General features: G+C 53.3%; 1 protein-coding gene across 3 annotated transcripts in view; it reads right to left on the reverse strand.

Annotated features, from left to right (window-relative positions):
* Positions 1 to 17461, reverse strand: part of PPARGC1B (PPARG coactivator 1 beta) — a 102522-nt gene extending 85061 nt beyond the window's left edge. For all 3 annotated transcript variants that reach the window (XR_004968293.1, XM_036313804.1, XM_036313803.1), the window contains exon 1: positions 17325 to 17461. Coding sequence is in view for 2 of the 3 variants with exons in the window: in XM_036313804.1 (XP_036169697.1) it covers positions 17325 to 17402 (78 nt within the window). In the remaining variant the exon portion in view is untranslated. The remainder of the gene's footprint in view (positions 1 to 17324) is intronic.
* Between the last annotated feature and the right edge of the window lie 230 nt (positions 17462 to 17691).

Raw genomic sequence — 17691 nt, forward strand, 5'->3', positions numbered from 1 at the left:
CTTCAGTCCGGACTGCAGGTGGGAAGCTGTGCCCTAGCCTTGCACCTCCACTCCACGCCTAGGGCCTGGGTTCGAGCTGCCCAGATAGCAGGGTGATAGCACTCATTCCATTCTGCCCATGAGGCCCAGGGAAAACCTAGTCACTGTCAGTCACCCTCCCCGAGATTTCCCCACTGCCCCAGAGCAGCCTCCAGCTAGATTCCTGGGCTGGAAATCCTGGTGCTCCTGCTGGTGACTCTTCCGAGCACTTAGTGTATCTGTTTGTTCTTCATCCTCACGGGAGTCTCCTCCAGCTCATGTCTCCCCCCAAGTCATCGCTGCTCATTCCCCAGCCACAGGACGTGCTGGGCCTTATGACAGGCTGGTCTCTGCCTACAATGCCTTTCCCCATCATGCCAGCAGCTCCTGCTCCTCCCTCATACTCTTTCTGCTACACGAGCTGCCTGGACACCCCCTCTGCGCTGGCCACCCTAAAAAGCCACGGCAGATCTGTTCTTCCCAGGACAGGGAATGGGCCTTGTTCAAATCTGCAATCCTAGCTTCCCACCCAGAGGGAGTGATTGCTGCGTGGATGGAAAAAGAGGCGTCAAGTGAGAATCAGGGGTCTGTAACTCATGGGGTCTTCCAGTTTCCTCCACCAAACTGCCATCAAACCACTATTATTGTTAATGACACCCAGACACTGCACTAGGCTCTTCAGACAGTGTATCTTCTTGTCATTTCAACCACCCAGTGAAATACATATTATTATCCCATTTCACAGGTGAGGAAACTGAGGCCCAGGCAAATTAAAGGACATGCCATAATCCATTCAGCTGCTAAAGGGCAGACCCTGACTCCGAGCTCTGTTCTTCATCACTGTTCTAGTCTGCCTCCCACTGGCCCTCAAAACCCAGACCTGGGCTGAGTCTGTCACCTGGAACTGGCTGACACGGCTCCTCCTTGGGTGGCCCTGCAACTGGATCACTAAAAACTCACAGTGAGGCCGAAGCCGGTTTGGCTCAGTGGATGGAGCGTCGGCCTGCGGACTGGAGGGTCCCAGTTTCGGTTCCGGTCAAGGGCATGTACCTGGGTTGCGGGCACATCCCCGGTGGGAGATGTGCAGGGGGCAGCTGATCGATGTTTCTCTCTCATCGATGTTTCTAGCTCTCTGTCTCTCTCCCTTTCTCTCTGTGGAAAATCAATAAAATATATAAAGAAAAAAAAAAAAACTCACAGTGAGGTCATCTGAGCAAAGGAGGTCTTTTCTCGTCATTCTGGGGTGGATTCTAAATCCCCCTCCTCCCTCCCATGCTTTTTACCACATCCTCCAGCCCGCCTTGCTCTTCCCACGACTTGATTCACTCATCTGGGCCTACTTCCGCTCTGGGGAGAGGGCCTTTTCCCTCTTTACATTCACCTGCTACAGTACCCAGCCTCCAGACCACCCCCACCTACAGACCACCCCCACCTGCACCCCCAGAGGTGGAAGACTGCCATATTCCCGAGGGGCACAGGTCCACAAAGTGCAAGCCAGCCAGCCACTCCCTCAGCCACGAGGACAAAGAGCAAGTGTGGAGAAGGCTGGAAGGCCCACACGCTGCTGAGCAGGTACCAGGGACTGCACCCACAGGACAGGGAGGAGCGGCTGCCCAACCCTAAGGAGAAAGTGGTGTAAGGTCAACAGGGCACTGGGGCATGGCTCCTTTAGGGCAAGGCCCTAGTCACACCAGCCTGCAGGGCCCCTGGGGGCTTTTGCATGGCTTGGTCAGCAAAGGAGCTAAATCCCCAGGCCCACCACTCACCCTCTGAGCCTCAGGACCCTCATCTGAAGAATGGGGCTAATAGTATTTATCTCCTGGGGTTGTTGGAAGTGAGCTCAGCACAGTGGCCAGTACAGATTAAGAGCTCAACCAGAACTGAATAAACTCATTCAAGAAACATCCAACAAACACCAACCACGTACCAGGCCCTAGTCTAGGCCCTGGGGATACTGGGGAACCAGACAGGCAAGTCCAGTCGTCATGGAGCTCCCATTCCCACAGGGGCAACGGGTTATCAATGAGGAACAAATTCATAAACAAGAAAGTGTCTGAGAGAGGTTCCTGCCTTAAAGAAGACAAACAGGTACTGGATAGAAAGTGGACGGTGCGGGTGGGAGCTGGGGGGTGAGGAGAGGCCTCTCTGAGGAGGTGCTGTCTCAGCAGATGTGGAGGTGAAGGAGCAGCAGGCCACGGTGCGGCCCCGCATTCCCGGAAGAGGAAACAGCAAGTACACTAGCTCTCGGAGACTACTTCTATTATCACTTAAGCCACGCCCTGCCCATTGAGCAAGAGCGGAACATAGCTGGTGGAACAGCAAACTGGGCATCAGGATAAGTGGGTTCTAATCCCCTTGCGTCCCTTAAACCGCCTGGGACATGCAGCACCCTCTGATCTTTAAGGGTCCCGATAAATAAAATTATTTCTGGGCTGAGGGTCCATAGACGGCTTGCATTCCCATTTTATAGATGGAGACATGGAGGCCCAGGGAAGGATTTGATGGGATCCTGAAGTGAATCACTTTTCAAATATTTGTTTTTATCCCTGTATCTTGATCTCTTTGATCCTCAGCCACATATCTGCTTGTAGGACAACTCAGGAGGTGGAGGGGGTGGTGGGGGATCACAATGACATCAGAGATGAGTGGGTTGGAAGAGGGGAAAGCAGATATGTGGCTGAGGATCAAAGAGATCAAGATACAGGGATAAAAACAAATATTTGAAAAGTGATTCACTTCAGGATCCCATCAAATCCTTCCCTGGGCCTCCATGTCTCCATCTATAAAATGGGAATATTCCTCTCCTCCTGCCTACAATGCAAGATTGATGTGAAGACCAAATGGATACGCCAGCTAAGGAAGGCATCCTGCTTTACACAGGCCTTATAAAGATCGGTACGGCATGGTCGTCTGTATCCTAAGTGCTACCCCATAATCTGGACAAAGGCAGGAAGGACAGAGGGAGGAAGGGACTAACAGAGTTAATGCCAGACACTCTACAAATAGTACCTGCTTGTTTAGGACCAAAGCAGGGCTGCCATGAGAGGGAGCTTTCTGAAAACAAAGAAGCGTAGGGCCTGCACTCAAAGATTCTCAATCAGTAAGTCCGGGGTGGCCCCGAGGTAGAACTATTATTATATTTTTTTTAACTACATCGTTGATTCTGATAGGCACTCATGGTTGACAACCACTGATTAGTTCTACCAACAGAAGGAAGGTAGGACCTATTATGGTTCACATTTGGTGGCTGACTAATTAGAGCACAGAGCAGCTGTCTCACTCCGTGGATCACACAGCTATTAAGTCATAAAGCTAATATTTGTACCAGATAGTCTGTGCTCGTTAATCACTAAGCAACATGGTTTCTTGAAGCCAATCAGCATTTTTAAAAATTGATTTGAGAGAGAGAGAAACATTGATTTGTTGTTCCACTTACTTATGCATTCATTGGTTGATTCTTCTATGTGCCCTGACTGGGGATCGAATCTGAAACCTTGGCCTATGGGGATGGTGCTCTAACCAACTGAGCTACCCAATCAGCATTTGCCACATACTTTTTCTACCACCTCGTGCAGCCTCGGAAATACAAAAGACAACATCTCACATTAGGAGACAGCATTCACTTTCGCAGAAACTTTTTATAGCTAGACCAACTCTTTAATCATCTGGCATCCTCAAGGAATAATGTGTTCTTGCAATAGCTAAGTTTATAGCTAACTATAAAACTTTTCCTGTTTTTAACAGACCTCCTATTTCAGACAATAATACCCAAATGTATGTCACTCTTCTTTGCTTCCTTGCACAGAGAACACTGAACAGTATACACCTTTCCTGGGGGATGAGGCGCTGTCGCTGACCCATGCGCTTGGTACTTGCACCCAGGAAGGTACTCAAGAGCAAGGGGCCTCCTTGCCCCTTCCCTTAAGGACCCAAATGGCCTTTGGTGCCACAGTTCACGTGTTTCTGACTCTAGTGGAACCACACCCCTGACCCGTGCTTGCAGAGATACACACTAACAGAACTAACCTGCTGATTCTAATGTCACAGAGGCCAGGGCAAGACTGCCAGGCTTGTAAGAATTATGCCTAAACCAAGAGCTAATTGGTCCTAAGCAGAAAGGGTGCAGGGTGATCAGATGTGGGAGGACCTGAGTCTTAAAGGGAAAGATTGGTAGGGCATGGAGTTCACCCTCTTGGGCTGGAGACTGGATTCACTGGTCTCAAGTGCTCCCTCACCCCTATACCTCCCTGGATCCCCCCTTTCTTCCTCCAGAGAGGAGGCCAACCTGCCCAGTCCTGCTGGAACCAGCCCCTGGGCAATGGGCATGAGCTCAGTGTAAGGTGCTGGTTTCAATCTCTTTGGAAGGTATAGGGACTGGTACAACCCCCCTAAATTCCCCTCACCCACACATCCCAACTCAGCTCCAAGCACAGAGACCAGGCCGCTGGAGCCAAGCAAATAGTTGGTGAATTTTCTAAAAGATCAAACAGCGTGTGTTTAGTCATTCAATATTCATCAAATATTCAACAAATATTTTATTAGGGGGCCTACAGTGTGCCAGGAACTGTGATGGCACTGGGGGTTTGATGGTGAACCAACTTGATGAGGTTCCTTTCCTTAGGCAACTCCAGTCCTGGCTAGGTAGAGAAAAGAATCTACACTAATAAAAGAGAAACATGCAAATTGGTGTCACTCTGCTACCCTTCCCATTGGCTAATCAGGGAGATATGCAAATTAACTGCCAGCCAAGATGGCGGCCGGCAGCCAGGCAGCTGATGCGAACAGGGAGGCTTGCTTGCTTCAGTGATGGAGGACTCCAACGTTCCCTGCCTGACTTGCCGGCCTCTCAGCTGCAACTCTAAGCAACTATGTTGCAAATATAGAAGCTAAACAAAACCCCAGAAACCTGCTTTACTCAGCCAGGCTTCAGCCAGCCGGACCGCAACATTGTATCAAATACATACGGTAAACAAAGGCCAGAAACCTGTTTTTAGCAGCCGAGGCCTCAGAGCTAAAGCTGGCCCAGAATAAAAAAAAGAAAAAAGAAAAAAAGGAGCAGTTGGGAGCTTCAGTCACCCGTCAGCCTGAAAACGGCCCTCAGCCCCTCAGCCAGACTGGCCAGGCACCCCAGTGGGGACTCCCACCCTGATCCAGGACACCCTTCAGGGCAAACCAGCCAGCCCCCACCCATGCACCAGACCTCTATTCTATATAGTAAAAGGGTAATATGCCTCCCAGCACCGGGATCAGTGGAGCCGCGAGGCCTCCCGGCACCGGGATCAGCGTGACAGGGGCAGCACCCAAACCCCCTGATCGCCCTGTGGCTCTGTGTGTGGCAGGGTGCAGCGCCCCAACCCCCTGATCGGCCCTGCTCTGTGGGTGATAGAGGGCGGCGCCCCCCACCCCCACCCCCACGGGCCCTGCTCTGTGTGTGACAGGGTAGAGCCATAACCTCCCCATCGGCCCTGCCCTGAGTGTGACAGTGGCGGCGCCCCAACCCCCTGATCCGCCCTGCTCTGTGGGTGATAAAGGGCAGCGCCCCAACCCCCTGATCCGCCCTGCTCTGTGTGTGACGGGGGGCGGTGCCCCAACCCCCTTGATGGGCCCTGCTCTGTGAGTGACAGTGGGGAGCTCCTCAATCCCCTGATCGGCCCTGCTCTGTGTGTGACAGGGTACGGAGCCCCAACCCACCTGATGGGCCCTGCTCTGTGCATGACAGGGGGCAGCGCCCCAACCCCCTGATCCGCCCTGCTCTGTGTGTGACAGGGTATGGAGCCCCAACCCCCCTGATGGGCCCTGCTCTATGCATGACAGGGGGCAGCGCCCCAACCCCCTGATCCGCCCTGTTCTGTGCGTGACGGGGTGGTGCCACAACTTCCCTATCGACCCTGCCTCGAGTGTGACAGGGGGCGGTGCCCCAACCCCCCAATCGGCCGTACCCTGAGTGTGACTGAGGGTGGCATCGCAACCTCCAGATCCGCCCTGCTCTGTGCATGACAGGGGGCGGCGCCCCAACTCTCCAATCGGCCCTGCTCTGAGCCCGACCAGGGGCTGCACCTAGGGATTGGGCCTGCCCTCTGCCACCCGGGAGCAGGCCTAAGCCAGCAGGTCTTTATCTCCCAAGGGGTCCCAGACTGCGAGAGGGCACAGGCCGGGCTGAGGGACCCCCTCTCCCCCCCGAGTGCACAAATTTTTGTGCACCGGGCCTCTAGTCTATATATATAAAAAGCCTAAGTGACTGAACCACCCGACTGGTCGCTATGATGCGCACTGACCACCAGGGGGCAGATGCTCAATGCAGGAGCTGCTCCCGGTGGTCAGTGCACTCCCACAACCAACCTCCTGTGGCTGACCAACCTCCCGCGATCCCTCCCCCTAGATGGCCAGCCAACCTCCCACAGCCCCTCGCCCTGGCCAGCCAGCCTGATCTGGCCAACCTCCCGCGGTCCCTCCCCGCCAACCAGCCGGCCCCTATCTGGGTGAGAAGGCCCTTATGGCCCTAATCACCATCCAGGACAAGGAACCCCACCCATGCATGAGTTCATGCACCAGGTCTCTAGTAACTACATAAACAAAGGTTATCACAGGCTGGGATCAGAGTTTTACATTTAACAAAGTTCCAGGAAGGCCAGGGATGGGGACAAACTTGGCACACAGTGGACCCTGAGTAAATAGTTATTCCTCCCCATACAGAACCCCCCAAAGCAAATCCTCTTCTGCAGCCTTATCTCAGCTAGAGGGATGCCACTCTGAGCCAGCCCCTTGCACTCCACCTTCCTCCCACATCCCACTCACTTCCACTGACCCCCCACCAAAGCCAAGAGCAGATGCCTCCTCCCGCTACCCAGCACCCCCATTCCAGTCCTTTCTACGTGCCCAGCCAGATTAGCAACACTGCAGTGGTTTAGGCCATATGCTCTGAAGCCAGGCAGACCAAGGTTCAAATCCCAGCCTTTTTACTTACTATCTGCTTGGGTGATTTAGGGCAAGTCCCTGGACTTCTCATAGCTTCAGTTTTCTTGTTTGTCATAGTACCAACCTCACCAGGTAGTTGAAGATTAAACAAGAACTGGGAACACCTAACCCCAGTACCTGGCACATTCCAAGTGGTCACTGAAGGTGAGCTATGGTCTATGATTACTGTTATTATTAACAATACTAATGGAAGCCTTTGCTGACTCCTCACTGCCTGCCAAGTCCAAACTCCTCACCAGGACATTCAAAGCTCTCCCTTGAGCTCGTTTCCTCTCTGTTTTGTTTTTAGTGGGTTGGAGGGTAGATATAAACTCATCAGCATGATAGATACAGAGTGCAGGCAGAGCACACAAACTGTGGATCACAGAGCAAAAAGGGGGCCATTTCTGAGAGGGGGTATTTGGGGAGGTGTCCTTGAAGGGGATGGGGACAAAAGTCTCATGGTAGAGAACCTCATGGTTGCCTGGTCTAGGGAAGGAACTGCAGAGCAGCAACAGCATCGCAAATTCTGGAGTTGGCCTCAGACTACTCAACTGTAAAATGGGGATAACAGTGGGGACTACTTCATGGGGTTCCTCTGAGATTAAATGTGATTGTACATGTGACTAATTTACTCAGGGCCTGGAAGAGTAATTGCTTGAAAGGGTTAGCAGTTGTTAGCTGTTCTTATCACCATAATTGTTAAAGGATAAGATTGAAGAGGATGCCAGGCTGGGAACACCTAACCCCAGGGTCTATGTTAAGAATATTGCAGCAGTGGGTCACACAGTATTTGATGAGTAGTTGGATGGATATGCATTTGAGGCCTTGAATGCCATACCCAGGAGTCTGTTTTGCAGGTTGTGCAGGGTGGGCCTGCAGATGTTTTGACCTGAGGTGGTTGTGGCCTGGGATCGTGGCCAGTCATCCTTGGTGCTAAGGAACCAGGGCAGGGCCTCCCCCAGTGTCCTGGGTACCACACTTCCCTGAGAGGAGCCTAAGACCAGAAATAAAGGCTCAAGCAAGCAGCCACGTTGCCAAGGCTGTTTGCCATGGCAACATCAGGGCCCAGTTTCTACCGTCTCCTCGCTCTCCCTCTGCTACATGACTATGTTCTGCCAGGCAAGCACAAGGAAAAAACACAGCCGCAGAGCTGCTGGGGAGCATCCATCTCAGCCAAGCAGGGCTCACCCGGCTGAGTTCCCAGACAGTGGGTCCCAGACAGTTGCGTCCCTACCACACAGAGCCAGCCCTGGCCACGCAGACAGCAGAGGGGGGTCTTGTCCTGCCGGGGCTGGGTGATCTGAAGGCATCCCCTGGTCTGCTCCCCATCTGTTTTCCTCACTTCAAGGTAGGGGCACTGAGCATCTTAAGACGGTGGTCTCTAAAGCTCTCTGAACTCCCTGAAAGCTCAAATTTACATTTATGTATTTCCATCACTGTCAAGCTCACCATCATAGTGGCTACCCTTTACTGAGCGCTTACTATAGGCCCAGCCATGCTGCAGGCTTATTTATCCTCTGCAGTTATCCTAAGAACCTACTATGATGATGTCCAATTTTTAGGAGGCAACTGCAGTCAGAGAAGACACGTGCTCAAGGTCACACAGCTAGAAGTGAAGACCCCTGATTTAAACCCTTGGCAGTTAAACTCCAAAGCCAGAGCTCTTAACCACTATCTGATATTTCTTCTCCTCACTTGAAGTGGCATCTAACTGAATTTGGTTTCCTCAAAGCCGGTACTGTAACACTTGCGAAGGCTGGATGGATTCCTCTTCAGTTCCCCCAGAAGTTTAGGGGGAAGAACATAACACTCAGAAAGAGGAATCCCGGGGCCCAGACAGGATCAAGGGCCTAGAGCAGTGGTTCTCAACCTGTGGGTCGAGACCCCTTTGGGGGTCGAACGACCCTTTCACGGGGGTCGCCTAAGACCATCGGAAAACACATATATAATTACATATTGTTTTTGTGATTAATCACTGTGTTTTAATTATGTTCAATTTGTAACAATGAAATTGGGGGTCACCAAAACATGAGGAACTGTATTAAAGGGTCGGGGCATTAGGAAGGTTGAGAACCACTGGCCTAGAGTTTGGGTCTGCATTACATTTGACTGTTTTTAATACTAACAATGGCTCCTATGGACTGAGTATTTGTAAGTACTTGGCAGGCATCCATTAGTCTTCACTAAAACCCTTTAATAGTGTGCCATTATTAGTCCCATTACCTAGATGAAAACACTGAGGCACAAAGAAACCTTGTGCCAAGGCCATGGAGTTCAATCCGGGGACGCAAAGCCCTCAGTTACCAAAAGGAATAATTAGGGCAAAAGTTTGTTTTCTTACCTAAAAGGCTGAGCAGTAATTACAGCCTTTGAGGATAAGTGATCAACGGCTTTGCCCTCCCATTTGTAACAGTCACTCTGGTCTCCTACTCGAGACCTGGCAGCAGCTCCGTTTCTGCCCTAAGGAAAGGGCAGGGCGGGAGCCCAGGAATCCAGCTGCCACCAGGAGCCTGGCAGTCCTATGCCTAGCCCAGCAGTGTGACCGCAGGCCAGGCCCCTCCTCTCAGCTCTGTGAACCCAGGCTGCTGGCCCTCTAGCCCTGTCTCTGCCACTGGGTGGTCCTGAGCATCTACTGAGAAAACCCAAGGTCAAATGCAAGGGGAGAGGTGAGGCCTTTGGGGTGAGAACAGACAGAAAATAATAAATGATGCAGCCTGTCCAGGGCTAGTGGGTAGGCGGCAACCCAGAGTCCCACAGCCACCACAAAGCCCAGCTACCCTGCACAAGAGTCTCTCCAATACTACCACCCTCACCCTGTCTCTCCCTCAGGAACAAGACTACCACACACACACACACACACACACACACAAAAAAAAAACAAAAAACAAAAAACAAAAACAAAAAAAAAAACAAGTCCTGATACTGAAAAAAGAACTGGCCAGGGAGTCAGGGACCTGGGCCTCCTCCAGCGGGGTGTCTTCTCCTGTGCCTCCATGCCCTTGCTTCGGGTAGATCTGATGCTCGCTAAGGGCCCTCCCAAGCCTGGCAGGAGAGGGAGCTGCTCAGGGGCCAAGGTTCAAATCCCAGGTTAGATGCTCACTACTGCAAGACTCTGAGTGACTTACCCTCTGTGCCTCAATGTCATCACTTACTAAATAGGGAAAATAGAACCAAGCTCACAGTTATGGGGAGAAACCCATGCGATAGTCTCCCTGCAGATGCACACTGCAGAAGTCACTGATGACAGATGTGGTGTGAGGGTGGGTGGATAAGCCACGGGTCCAAAATGCCTAAAGCCGAGGGATGAGGCCATGGGGATGTCCTACACCATTTCTGCCACTGGCTCCTTCTGTATACGTTTGACAGTAAGTGGCACCCTCCACCTGGGAGGTACCAGAAGAAAAACAGGTTTCTTAAAAGTTAAAAGGCTTTCCAGAGAGGACAGCTGTGAGCAGAGGCTTAAAGAGAAGGCAGACTATGAACGCATTACAATGGGGAGAGTGGGGGTCTGGGGAGGATATTCCAGGTCATTGCACACTCATCGCTTAGTCTGTCCCTTCTCAGAACACATGGACTGAAGATACAAAACGAGAAGCAGTGTCTGCCCTGACGAGGCGCGTGGCCCAGCATCTCTGTTCACTCAGGGAGGAGGCTGAATGACTCTGTGTCCAGGCGCTTGTCTATTTGCTGTGGGGAAAACACACTGAATGAAACAAGCAACAGTCCTTGCCCTGGAGGAGCTTCACAGCCTGGAGTGATTTCCTGAACAACACTTGCTGTGGCCTGGATTAAATGAGACGCATCTACTATTTGGGGGTTGTTGTTAGGTGCTTTACATGCGTTTTGTCATCCGATGTCCATTGACTCCCTGCAACAACCTTATGAGGGAAGTAATATTTATCTTTAGCTTTACAGATGAGGAAAGAGATGCTCAGAGAGGTTATGGGACCCACCAAAGGTCTCCCAGCCACCTATTTGTAGAACCAGGACTCAAACCCGGGTAGGCTGACTTCAAAGTGAGTGCATGCTGCCACACATGGGATGCAGCTATGCCAGGAGGTGAGCGAGAAGGCGTCACCAAAACAACGGTTTGGGAGCTGGGTCTTGCAGGGTAATGGAAATGGTGGGAATGGAGAACACAGAAAAGAGATTGAGCCCAGGCTTCCAGGAAGGAAATTCATAATCCTGTGTGACCTGGACCCCAAAGGGAAAGCACACGACTGAGGATGGGGGAGGAGGGCTCACTCTCCAACTTCAACTACCTGAAGGCCCTTGAACATCAGGTTTACTTTAAAACTTTAACTGAATTTAACTTAAAAGCACTGGGGAGCCATGGGTGATGTGTGAGCAAGGGAGTGACTTCAGACATGCACTCTAAGAGGACTGATCTACCATCAGGGCCAAGGACAAGTCAAGCCAAGATCTGTTTGGTAGTAATTGCAGGAATCTAGTTATGAATGGGCAAAGACCTAGGAGACGGGGAGAAGAACAGTAAGTTCAATCCAATCCCTTGGATTTTACATCAACTGGGATCTTACATCAACCGAGTGTCCATAGGATGAATGTGAGGTGCTTGACTATCTTGGAGGAGGAGAGATAGTAAACAACTCTGCTCATTATCTTCCAAATAACTTCATTTGGGTTTTCTTCACCCTCACATAACAAGAATTATGCTTCCCATTTTTTACATAAAAAAAACAACAACAACAACACTGAATGTGCCAGCTAGTATGGCTGGGATGGCTCAGTGGATTGAGCGTGGACTCATGCACCAAGATGTCAGTGGTTCAATTCCCAGGTTGTGGGCTCAATTCCCAGTGGGAGGCACGCAGAAGGCAGGCGATCAATGTTCCTCTCTCATCGATGTTTCTATCTCTCTCTCCCTCCCCCTTTCTCTCTCTCTAAAACCAACAAAAACTTTTTTTTTAAAGACTGAATGGATGGGAGTTAGCTCTCTACTGGATGCTGCCTTTCTAAAGTGCTTCAAAGAGAGAATGCCAAGTTTTCTGAGTAGCAGACAGATGCTCGTTTTATATACATTACATTACCTAATGCCCAACCCTGAGAGTTAGGGCCTATCAGCCCCATTTCACAAATTGAGAAACTGAGGCCAGAGAAGCAAAGGGATTTCCGAGTTCTGTCTTCACTCTATACACTGTGCCTCCAATTGCTCACGGTGCTGGAAATACAGTGAAGACAGCAATAGAAAGCTGTCCCTATCTTCACAGAGCTTGGAATCAAGCAGTCTGGGAACCTCACCCACTGATCCCGCTTTTGCTACTTACTCAACAGGTAGTGTAGGTTAGAGTCATCAGCTGGTCAGTGAGTTCTCTGAAAACTACAATTCTCATCCAGTTAATGGGGATATAGCACCTACTCGTTGTAGAATCTTTATGAGAATGAAACAGAATGATGCACATTGAAAGTTCCACAGAGTGCGTGGCAGCTAGAGGATGCTCAATAAATGTCGTTGCGGATGATAATAGTGATGAAGTGTTACCAGCAATGCTCTTGTTACGGCCTAACTTCTAAGCCCAGGCCCCCATCTGCAAGGCTGCTTCTGACCCACAGCAGTATCCTATTATTCCAGAGAGAAGGAAAAGGGTGACTCACATCCTGGTAATGGGGGAGCTGCTGGCTGGCTTGCACCAGCTGGGAGAGGATGGCCCCAAGGTGAAGGGGAAATATGAGCCCCTCCATCCCCACCCCGGGGCCCAGTTGCTGGGCTATTGCCTTTCCTGGGTTCATAGGCATCTTCATCATTAGCACCAGTGAGAGAGTCCCAGTGAAAGTAGCCTCTGGGCTTCTCATAAAGCCAGCAAACAGGTCCCCTTCTGGGCTCAGGTGAAGAAGTTACTCCCCCTGACCTCACACAGGTGAAGGGTGGACAAAGGCACCCAGCAAAGGCTGCAACTTCAACTTGGTCCTACAGATGGCTAGGCTAGAACTTGGACTTGGAAAAGAAACCGGCCCTGCCTCCACAGCTGTGGAGGCAGCACTATTCCAGACCTTGCAAGTGAACACCAGGGCTTCAATGCTCCATTGGGGGGGGGGGGGGGGGCGCCCTTCTGGGAGCTCAGATCCAGTTTTAGAACAATGAGGGGAGAGGATACCAATTGAAAAATGGGCCGAGTTTTTACAAACACAGCATTTTACAGAACAGAACCGTAAATGATCCATAATCATATGGGGGAAAGGTTGAGCATCACAAGTAATCAAAAAAATACACATTAAAACAGTAAGGGTGACAGAGAATTTATTGATGAACAGACTGGTTAAAATGAAAATACCAAGAGTTATCTGGGAATGGCGAACCAGGCATTCCCACACAATGCTGGTAAGAGTGGAAATCAGCACAATCTTTCTAGAAAGCAATCCAGAAATGTGTTTACCAAACGCCTGCATAGTTCCTTTGACAGAGTAATTTCACTTCTAGGAATTTAAATGAAGGAAAGAAGACATATGCAAAGACATTCATTTCAGCACAGCTTACAATAGCAAAAACATAAAAAAAACAACAGCTTAAATGACTAACAATAAAGGACTGATTAAATACATTTTGGCTCAACCCTCAAAGAAATACTATATAACCATTAAGATATTACGATATTAAGTAGGATATTTATTATTGAGGAAAGGTAGTCACAGTATATTGTTTGGAAAAGGGGGAAAAAAGCAAGTTATGACAGTGTGATTCCAAGTTACAATTAGTATATAAAGAATGACTCCATTTTTCTACAAAGATATAATCAATAGGAATCTAGAGGAAAGAAAAAAGTCTGGAAGTACACATAAAAATTAACAGTGGTTATCTCTGGGTAAGATTACATGTTTTCAATTTCTTTCTCTATGCTTGCCAGTATTTTCTATGAATTCTACAATTAAAATATTTTCAAATGATAAGGGGTTGGACCAGATGACTTATAAAGTTCCTGCCAACTCTGACATTTCGGACATGGATGATTGATGTCCCAAGCGACTTCAAACAGCCCATATTTAGTGTGGGCTTACGGTGTGGCCTTTGGAGCATAAGTCCTTGCCCACAGCTGCAGCCCTCTGCATTCCTCTCTCTTCATACTCGCTGCCCAGCTGTCTCCCCAGCGGGCCTGGGAGCTTCCCCTGTAATTCATGTGCCTGGCCAAGAGCCGAGCAAAGGAACTCAGCACAGGGACAGGTGCTGTGGGGGCACAAAGAGATGAAAGGCACAACTCTAGCTCTAGAATCTTCCTGGGACACAGGACTCACAAACAAAGAGCCTGGTGGTATAACACAGACTAAGAAAACCAGAAGAAAGAGAAAGAAAGCAGGGCAAGCCAGGCTGGGAAGGCCGGCGAGAAGAGGCCATGCAGGATGGGTGGACGAGGGCATTGCAGGCAAGGGGCACAGCCTGGGCAAAGGTGAAGCCAACCCGAAGTCCTTTGGAATACATGTTCCAAACCTTTCCAAGAAACTTTCACAATCCTTGGCCTGCTGGATTTCTGAACTTTGGCCCGAATGAGTAAAAGTTGTCTCCTAAACAGAACGCTTCCCTCGACCTAACCCTGGATTAGCCACCAAAGACAACTTAAGTCTTCTGGATAAAGACAACACGTATATTTCCTTTTTATTCACTTACCCCACCCCTTCCCATGGGAGAAGAGGACGGAGAGGAAGGGTCTGGGGAGGAAAGAGAAGTGCAGAAACCAGACATCTCACATGCAAAGAGCGCTCACCCCCACCACCAGGCAGGCCCTTCGCTGCTCTTACCGACACCACCAGCCCCATTTGACAGATGGAGAAAGGGAGGCTCCCAGGGTTCAAAAGGCTTGCTCCAGGGTCACCCAGCCAGAGAGTGGGGAAGGCGACTCCACTCAGGCCTTCTGACTCCAAGTCCAGTGCTATTTCGAGGTAACACACAGGACCTGGAGTCAGGAGCCCTGGGTGGCTCTGTCACCCACTGGCTGCATGGTCCTGCACAAGTGGCTCACCCCTCACAGCCTCTAACCCCAACTGTAAAATGAGGCGGCTGGCGATGGCCCGCCCGAGTCCTCTCATGCTGCGCTCCCTAAGCCTTCTAGGGACGGCTGCAAAGCTCTCCCTATCGATTACATTTCCCAAGTTGGGCCGGCAAGGATCGCCAGAAGATCCTCAGCCTGTCACGTGGTGAAATAAAAAAAGCAAACGTCCCAGATTAACTTTCACTGCACTTCTTCTGCTGACACCTGATTACCCAATTTTCTAGTTTCCTTGGGTGAAATATCCCTACCGGATAGGCCCGCTGGGCGGCGAGCAGGGCAAATAATTAATTATTGGTGAGCCAAAGACCACTGAAGATGGAGTTAAAACCTGGAGTCGGGTCCAACACGGTCAGTTCTTGCTCTGGGCCCCTGAACAAGTCTCCGGTTATTTCAGGCTTCCTTCACCCGCGTCTTAGTCGAGAGGCTTGGAAACACTCCCAGACAAGTGCGCCGGCTGAGGACAGAACTTTCCCAGGGGCAACTCTGTCCCCTCGGTCCCCGTGGTCCGCGGGGGGTGGGAGGCCAGGGGAGCCGCGGTGGTGCTGGGACTGGGCTCTGCAGTCCGCGAAGACCTGGGCTCTGCGCTCCGGGCGTGTGACGGCGCCCGGCGACCGCCACCGAAGCTCCACTGCGGTTTCGTCAGAGGTAAAGGGACGCGCCCGGCGCGCGCGGCGTGTGCACACCAACACACACCCCCGCGCGCAGCCCACTCGGCACACACTCCCCCTCGCCCTGGGGACCGCGATCGCCCGTCACCAGCCCCCTCGGCCCCTGACCAGAACCCACCCAAGCGCACCCGCCACCGACCACGAGGCCCCGCGGCTTCCTGACGCATGGACGTCCGCAAGGGGCGAGGGCTGGCCTTCTCCGGCGCGTGGCGGGCTTCCTCGCGGCGACACCCAGCCACGCCGCGCCATCCCAGCCGCCAGCCGGGAGTCGCCTCCCGGAGTCCGCCCGGAGCTGAACCTCTCGGCCGCTGCGTCCCCTCCAAGTCGCGTCTCTCGGCTTAGGAGTCGGCTTGCAAGCCTCTCCCCGCCCACCGGTCCCATGACAGCTGCTGCCGCCCAAAGACAGGCAGATTACAACAAGAAGCAAAGTTTCCCTCTCGGCCCTCCTACCCCCGCCCCCTCCGCCTCCCCCCCTCCCTTTCAATGTTATGCAAAACGAGCCGGCCCTGGCGCTCCGGCTCCAGGTACCAGACCAGCCTTCGGGAGCCGCGCCCGGTTCCGCCGGGCGGCCCCTCTTCCTCGGCCCGGCGGGCGCCCGCATCCGGGGTCTCATTCTCGGCTCCGCCGCATCCCCATTCTCCCGGCTTCCCGCAGCCTGGCGCCCAGAGAAAAAGCCCTAACTATGGGGCCAAACTTTACGCTTTCAACAGGCAGGGGGCTGGGTAAACCACGGAAGGGGTGGGGGGCGCGCACGCCGTGTTCAGGCATTTTCGGTGGCTGCTTGAACCAGCAGCCCCCGTCCCCTGCCCCCCGCCTCGGTCTCCAAGTCACCAGTTTCCTCGGCGCCCACTCCTCCCCCCCACCCCCGGCACACCAGAGCACCCTCTCCTGTCACGCGCGTGTCGCCGGTGGGGTTCCCAGAGCCAGGACTGCCGCCTCGTCTTCCCTTCCCCCAGCATCGCCGAGCGCGCACCGGGGCCGCGCGCCGCAGGGGGACCCAGGCGCCCCCAGACAGTCTTTCCGCCCCCATCCTGCCGGCCTCCCACCCCCACCCCGGGCGCTCCGCCGAGTAGCGCAACCAGGAAGGTGCTATACCCGCCCGCATGTCCACGTGCCCCGTAGACCCCTATGCCTTCAGCGGGCAACTGGCAGCAAACTCCGCGCTGCGGGCGCCGAAGAGGAGCGCTGGGCCGATGGGGAGTGGAGGGGGGACTGGAGACTGGAAGAGCAGGTGACTCCGAGGACGGGGGTAGGCGCCCGTGCCGGGGCCACAAGTCCACGTGAAAGTACGGCAGCAAGTGCCGGGAGCCTGAGGGCGCGCCTCCAGCACCCGGAGCTAGCCCGAGGGTCCCCCACACCTTGGCGCGGCTCCACCTCCCCGAGGAAACGCGGTACACCCCCCTCCTCCAGCTCTGCCGGCGGGAGGGGGGGCGGATTCCAAGAGACCAAGGCTAGACCCTCCTCAGCAGCCTAGCGCCCACCACGCTCCGGCTAGCGCGGGGCACCGCCAGCCCCCTGCCCCCCTAACGGAGCGTCTCGCCGGGTGCATGGCAGGGGGCTCTGCAGCCTGGAACCCCCTATCCCCTCGATGCGCCCACCGCTGTCTCCCAGCCTCCGCGGCTGCGGCGGCAACCCCCGCAGCTCAGCACCCTGGCCCCGGGCCCGCGGCCCCGGCGGGCCGTACCTGCGTGTCGGCGAGATAGTTGAGGAAGAAGGAGGAGAGCTCTTCGTCCAGCAGCGCGCCGCAGTCGTTCCCCGCCATCTTCCAGCCGCGGCTGCAGCGTGCGGCGGAGTCAGCGCCGAGCCGGCCGGGGGGAGGGAGCGAGCCGGCGACGGAGGGAGGCGGGGGAGGGAGCGAGGGAGGCGGAGGGCGGAGCTCGGGCCGCGGCTGCCGCAGGGCCCGCTGGCTGCGGGGGCGGGGCCGCGCGGTGCCGGAGCCGGCCGGGGGTCGCGCCCCCACTTTCTTGCTCCAGGTCTGGAACCGTGATCCCAGCCGGCGGCCCCCCCGGCCGGGAGAACAGCTCCTGAAACGGGGTGACGGTGCCCCAGCC

Source organism: Myotis myotis, unplaced genomic scaffold, assembly GCF_014108235.1.
Source record: "Myotis myotis isolate mMyoMyo1 unplaced genomic scaffold, mMyoMyo1.p scaffold_m19_p_6, whole genome shotgun sequence".
Taxonomy (NCBI): domain Eukaryota; kingdom Metazoa; phylum Chordata; class Mammalia; order Chiroptera; family Vespertilionidae; genus Myotis; species Myotis myotis.